General features: G+C 38.6%; 1 protein-coding gene across 1 annotated transcript in view; it reads right to left on the reverse strand.

Moving 5' to 3' along the window:
• DPYD (dihydropyrimidine dehydrogenase) overlaps nucleotides 1–7,551 on the reverse strand; it is a 628,457-nt gene that overhangs the window by 285,302 nt on the left and 335,604 nt on the right. The window contains 1 exon segment of the mRNA XM_032217710.1: nucleotides 7,089–7,304. Within this exon segment, the coding sequence (XP_032073601.1) occupies nucleotides 7,089–7,304 (216 nt within the window).

Consider the following 7,551-nt stretch of genomic DNA (forward strand, 5'->3'; position numbering starts at 1 on the left):
CTTCAGGTTATTTCTTAAAAGGAAACCAAGACTTTCTAAACATATTCTGCAAATAAATAAATAAATACACAATCTGCAATATTCAGCAGTCAGTCTAGAAAAATAACAAGGAAAACACAGTCAGTAGTACAGGATAATAAAATTTCAAACTGATGTTCAGGCTCAGGTTTTAATTCTCATGCAACTCCCATGATAAGCATATACTTACTTTATCTCATGCAAGCTAGGCAAATTGAACTTCATCATTATAACTGAATTGTAAAATATTAATATTTCATATTCTAACAAATCCCACAGAACAAACTTAGCTACACTGAAAACATCAAGAATTCCACATTTGAATATTGCTTTAAATCATTTTCGGAGGGGTAGGGGACAAGGATGACGTGAAATCTTAAATTGTAATAAGTATTTTGTAAATTACTGCGAGATAGCAGACGAAGAAAATGTTTTTTTTTTTTTATTCTGTGAGTTCAGTTCAACAGAAACATTGACATTACAAAGGACAGTGCAAGCTATTGTGTTCCAGATCTTAGCATTACAAAAGCGAAAGATATGTCACCCATATTGGTCCCTATGGAAACACTATTAGTCCTAGCATGAATCTGAGTATCTATATTATGGAGAAATGCTATTTCTTAGCATAATTAGTTTGTTCATTCAGGCAATAGTTCTAACTGGCAAGCAACCTTTGCAGGTATGTCACACCATCTATCTTGTTACGAGTTTACTCTGCATTCTGCTTGTAAAACAGAGACAGACAGCGTTTCTAAAGGCTAAATTGGACTTTAATCATAAATTTGTGAGATTGTTAGATAAAATATTGCATCAGATAGATGCAAAACTTTTCAGCAGTTTAATTTTATTGGAATAATTTTTAGTCAGTCTCAAATATTACTCGGACAGCTTCCTAAATTTTAGCCTCAGGTTGGCTTGTTTCAACCCTGCCTAGGATTCAAACAATATTCTCCAAGGCACCTGTGTGTAGAACAAGAAGCAATGGGTGGAAACTAATCAAGGAGAGAAGCAACTTAGAACTGAGGAGAAATTTCCTGACAGTTAAAACAATTAATCAGTGGAACAACTTGCCTCCAGAAGTTCTGAATGCCCCAACACTGGAAGTCTTTAAGAGGATGTTGGATAGCCATTTGTCTCAAATGGTATAGGGTTTCCTGCCTAGGCAGGGGGTTGGACTAGAAGACCTCCAAGGTCCCTTCCAACTCTGCTATTGTATTGTAATAGCTAATCTATTATTTCAATTTTTGAACTTTCCCTCATAGTCACCCTTAAATGGAATGAAAGTGGCCAAGTCTACAATTCATTCAGGCTCACTAAACCAGAGGTGATATTCATCAGGTTCTGACCAGTTCTGGAGAACCGGTAGCGGAAATTTTGAGTAGTTTGGAGAACTGGTAAATACCACCTCTGACTGGCCCCACCCTCATCTATTCTCTGCCTTCCGAGTCCCAGCTGATCGTGAGGAAATGAGGATTTTGCAGTAACCTTCACCTGGAGTATGATGGGGATTGAGATTTTACAGTATCCTTCCCTGCCACGCCCACCAAGCCATGTCCACCAAACCACCCCACCCTCACCAAGCCATGCCCACAGAACCAGTAGTTAAAAAAAATTGAATCCCACCACTGAACTAAACCATAATTTACTGTCATGTAAACAGGCCAGTATATGTTTTGGGGGGGAGGGGCAGAGGTGGATTCCTACCAGTTCGCACCTATTCGGTAGAACCGGTTCATCAAATCTACCGAACCGGTTAGAAGAGGTTCCACCAGTGGACCCGGAAAGCAGGCCACACCTACAGAAGAGGTTCCAAAATTTTTTGAAACCCACCACTGGTCCTTGGATATGATTATTCTACACTATCATGCTCCTATTTATAAAACTCAGTGCCTCTGTGAAAGGTAAGGAGGACTACTGCGTTTGTGGTGCAATCAGAACATTGTGTGTGTTGAAGTTGTTTTAACGCAAACCAAAGATGCCTTTTAAAAAACAAGTTTACATCATATTCTTATGCATGCCAGTGTTGTGTGTTTAAGGTGGTTCTGACAAGTGTCGTCGGCATCTTCATATCCGGTCACATGGGCGGCAAGCCACTCCCATCCGGTCACATGGGTGACAAGCCACTCCCACAAAGGAGGCCACACCCACAGAGTAGGTTTGAACAATTTTTGAAACCCACCATTGGCAGGGGGTGAGAGACAAAGACAATGCTTAGAGTTTTTAGTTGAAATGTTTCACATATTTATTTCAATGGGAGAGATTTAATAAAAGCAACAGCTTCTCTAAGTTATTAAAAGTGACAGCATCACAAATCAAAGCATGTCACCAACAGAGTGAAGACAGATTTCTTCGATTAATCAGAATTACATTTTTACTGATGAAAGAAACAGCTTAAACTCAAAGGAAATATTTCTGGTATCATTTATTTGTGTTTAAGGTCTGTCCACACTATCATATATTGAAATACTCTTTATCTAAAATTAGAATGACATTTTTGCATTTCTAACTGCTTTTATTGTATATTGTATTATATAGGAGGAAAAGAAAAACCAAAATATTGTCTAATCTCCTATGTATAGCAGTTATCCAACTTTCAGTTGAATTGTGTGACTCATATCCATTAATTTGTTGATCAGTACAAGGTATTTTTATACTAATTCCTGGGACTGAAGTACTTTGGTTTCTAATATGAGAGTTATGAAATACAGGGAAATGTTTATTATATTTTTCACCAACAGGCAGAGAAAACCTACTTTGGCTTGGACACAAGGGAATTAAGACTAGAAACACCATGCCAGGAACTTTCTTTTTGTTCCTTTTTTTTCTTTTGGTCTTTGCTTGTATTTCTCCTGATTGGAATATTGATAATTCTTTTCCTTTAAACTGATTCCTACTAGAACAGTGAATACCTTTTCTTTTTCTTCCTCTATATAAGGCCAAAAACTCCAACAAGCAGGTTTTCTATTACATCATATAACTTACTTAATAAACTTTGCTTGTCCTTTTTGGCCTTAAGTGTCTGTCCTTATATATTCCTAATGGCCCTGATTCTGATGTTTAGACTCTGCTAAATACACATCATCAGAGGTGGGTTCCTACCAGTTCGCACCTATTCGGTAGAACCGGTTCGTCAAATCTACCGAACCGGTTAGAAGAGGTTCCACCAGTGGACCCGGAAAGCAGGCCACACCTACAGAAGAGGTTCCAAAATTTTTTGAAACCCACCACTGGTCCTTGGATATGATTATTCTACACTATCATGCTCATGTTTATAAAACTCAGTGCCTCTGTGAAAGGTAAGGATGACTACTGCGTTTGTGGTGCAATCAGAACATTGCGTGTGTTGAAGTTGTTTTAACGCAAACCAAAGATGCCTTTTAAAAAAACAAGTTTACATCTTATTCTTCTGCATGCCAGTGCTGTGTGTGAGGTAATTTAAGGTGGTTCTGACAAGTGTCGTCGGCATCTTCATATCCGGTCACATGGGTGGCAAGCCACTCCCATCCAGTCACATGGGCGGCAAGCCACTCCCGCAAAGGAGGCCACACCCACAGAGCAGGTTCAAACAATTTTTGAAACCCACCACTGCACATCATGGTGAATGAATGGAGAATTTCAGCTTCAACATTTTCCCCACATTTTCAAGCATGCAATACAGTATCTAATCAACGCCAGATTACTGTTGATTAGGTAGAAGAACAAATGTTGCTGATCTGCTTTTCGCGCATAGTTGTTCCCCGCCACAAACAATTCACAAAAAATGTATGAAGGTAGGCCAGTTTCTGAGCTGAGGTACAATCTCGACTGGCTTAGAAGCAGAGAGACTAAGAATTCAGCAGGTCTATGTTTCTCTCAGTCTGTCTCCATGCCAATTCCATCATCTCTACTTTAAAAACAACAACAACACCTTCCTTATGTTGTAAAAATCTTATCCTGAGATGAATGAAGGGCCAGGAGGGAGTTTCCAGTGATAGAATGGAAGCCTTTGAAATCTTTCATTAATAGCCAGACCTTTGACCAGTGCTACAACCAGCAATTTGTGAAATAGCAATATCTTTCCCTCCAATTGGTGACATCTGGCTTCTGTTCAACACTGAAGAAACCTGATTGAAGAGCCATGTGTTATCAGTACTTAATAGGAACAGTGAATCCCTCCTTCCCCCCAATGATTCCAAATCTAGAGCTGGACAGTATCTATACTAAAACCAAGGTCCTTCTTACCACCTATAAAGCGCTCCATGGTAGTGGATCTGGCTATTTGAGAGACCTCCTTCTGCCGATTACCTCCCTTCGTCCCATCAGATCGCATAGAGTAGGCCTCCTCCGAATTCCATCCGCCAGTCAGTGCCGACTGGCGACTACGCGGAGGAGAGCCTTCTCAGTTGCAGCCCCGATGCTATGGAACAATCTCCCCGTGGAGATCCGCACCCTCACCACCGTCCAGGCCTTCCGCACAGCCCTCAAGATCTGGCTATCCCGTCAGGCCTGGGGATAAGATTTTACTCTCGCCCCTCCCGAATGTTGAATGAATGTTGGGTTTTTATTGCTAATTATTTTTATTCACATTTTCTTTTTGTGTTTTGTCCTGCACTCCCCTCCCCTATCATTGTAAGCCGCCCTGAGTCCCCTCAGGGAAAAGGGCGGCCTATAAATGCTAATAAAATGACAAAAAATGACAAAATGACAAACCACATAATTTTGCAAAATGATATCAAACGTTTATATTTTGTCACATGTATGCTAGCTGCTGCTATTCTTATTATTATATCATCCATCAGATCTTCACATCAAGAGCTGCTGTGTTACTTTGCAAGAAATAGCGGACAATCACTTTTCCACATCATCATGTGGAGTGTACATTTGAATTGTCACATTCACTCAGGTAGGTGTTCCTTTGCACATGGACAAGCTTTGAAGGCAGGACATTAAGTTCTATACTAGATATTTGGGAGAATAAAGAGAAGTATAATATGCAAATTATATCTAAATTTGTTTTGGAATTTTACCATTCAATTGTTGCTCATCTTTTTTAAATAAACAATTTTTAAAAGACAAGGAAATGTATTTATGATATTGTCATGATTAAAAATTATACATTTTCATAGATAAATGAGGAAAAAGATTTAATGAATTAAAAAGCATACATATGTATTTAATTTAATCATATTTAATTACTTTTCCCTAGATCTTTGCCAACTTTTGAGGTGGTACCCTTAGCAATTCTTCAGAATTTTAGAAGCGCTCATGAGGCCACAAACGTTGGCCATCTTCCAAAAATTTACAAAACCTGTCATGGATTACAAGCTTCAGCATGTGCATGCCAACCATCACCACGTTTTGAATGACAAACGTTTAAAAAGATGACATTTAAAAAGATGATTCCAGAGATGTTTCAGAAATACTAATTTAAGAATAGCAGCATTTAATCTAGCAATGCAAAAAAGGAGGGAGGGGGGATTTGGCTTTTTCAAATGAGTTCTCGGATTCAGAACTAAAGGAGGTGATTTAAGATAAAATGAGGACAAATTATATTAAATTCTCAAGTCTTTTCTCCCATTCATATACTTGTTAACATGTTGATAAAATTTGTTTGTCAACAACAATTTTGTTGTTATTATTATTGTTGTTCAGAACAAAGATTGCCCTTGTCTGGAAAGGGGAAGGGATGGGTAACCAGATCCAGCTTCCTGTAAGTTTTTGTAACCCAGAAGAACTGACAGCTGAACATAATTTAGGTTAGACTGAATTATGGGAATAATTCAGTCTAACCTATTTAAAAATTTCAAGTGTAGCTAAAAATATAATCACATGTAAACCTATACCTTTATATTTGTGACTGGCATCACAATATTAGGGCTATCAAACAAATGAATTGAGAAGTGGGAAAGACACCTAAATTTAATTTCCTGATCTTTGACCAAAGGCTAATTTTAATCAGTTTAAGAGAAAGGCATTATATAGTGTACTATATGTAATAAATAGGAACTTTACCTATTGCAAGCTATAGGACCTAGATGTTGCATACTCTAAAAAAGCTAAGTTGGGTTGGTTTATAGTTAGATGGGAGACTACTGGCTATCTCAATATTATTAGCAAAAAAAAATGATATGAAAGTAGACCCCCTAACGAGGGTAACTTTAGCATTTTATCTTCAGTATTTTATCTCTAGATAAAAATATATCTCAAAGAATATATAATTGCCGGTAGTGTCCAATATGAATGGCAGTTTGTCCTTGAATCAGAGGTGGGTTCCTACCAGTTCGCACCTATTCAGTAGAACCAGTTCGTCAAATCTACCGAACCGGTTAGAAGAGGTTCCACCAGTGGATCCGGAAAGCAGGCCACACCTACAGAAGAGGTTCCAAAATTTTTTGAAACCCACCACTGGTCCTTGGATAGGATTATTCTACACTATCATGCTCATATTTATAAAACTCTGTGCCTCTGTGAAAGGTAAGGGTGACTACTGCGTTTGTGGTGCAATCAGAACATTGTGTGTGTTGAAGTTGTTTTAACGCAAACCAAAGATGTCTTTTAAAAAACAAGTTTACATCATATTCTTATGCATGCTGTGTGTGAGGTAATTTAAGGTGGTTCTGACAAGTGTGTTCGGCATCTTCATATCCAGTCACATAGGCGGCAAGCCACTCCCATCCGGTCACATGGGTGGCAAGCCACTCCCACAAAGGAGGCCACACCCACAGAGTAGGTTCAAACAATTTTTGAAACCCACCACTGCCTTGAATGTACTGTATTCACAAAACCTAGCATGAGAGTCTTTTGGAAGCCTATGTAGGAATAATACATCTTTTTTCTATACTCGGCAATGACTAATGGAGTAAAATCCACAGGGACTTTAAAAAAAGAAACCATCTTTTGCTGTTTTTCTACCTAAAACAAGGAAAACATTTCAGTGATTCTAACAGGTTGCCATCAACTATTACGTTTTCAATGGAAAAATGCAAAAAGCCTGAAGTTTTGACCCTATCTTGGAAAACTATTACAAATAAGATAAATGCAATAAATGAGAGATGATTTGAACCTAGACAAAAGACCACAAAATTCATTACCTTGTCCAGAGAAAAGGTTTTGGTGAGTGCAAATGCCCATCCTGCTTCAAAAGCTCTGCGGATCATTGTTGAGCTTGTAGTTGGAGTTGCACTGGCGAGGCCGAAAGGATTTGAAAATCGAAGCCCAGCCATTTCTATGCTGATGTCTACCAAATCGATTGGTGTATAGAAAAGAGGCAACTGGGGTACAGCAGGTACCAAGGCACCATGTAAAGACTGTGGGAATAAAGAACACAACAGTTTGTCCACTTTATTAAGTATAATCTTTATTGTCGTTGTACTTAAATACAACAAAATTGGTTATTCAAATACACTTGTTTTTGTAGATTTTCACCGGTGTAGGTATGCTGGTCTTGTTGTATTCTGGTCTTTTCCCGTGTAAGATTGAGATTGTCTTGGCAATGTTTCGGTGAGCAAAAGGCATGAAGCCAAAGACACCAGACTGAGGATGACGACCTCATCG

This window comes from Thamnophis elegans, chromosome 5 (assembly GCF_009769535.1).
Source record: "Thamnophis elegans isolate rThaEle1 chromosome 5, rThaEle1.pri, whole genome shotgun sequence".
NCBI lineage: Eukaryota > Metazoa > Chordata > Lepidosauria > Squamata > Colubridae > Thamnophis > Thamnophis elegans.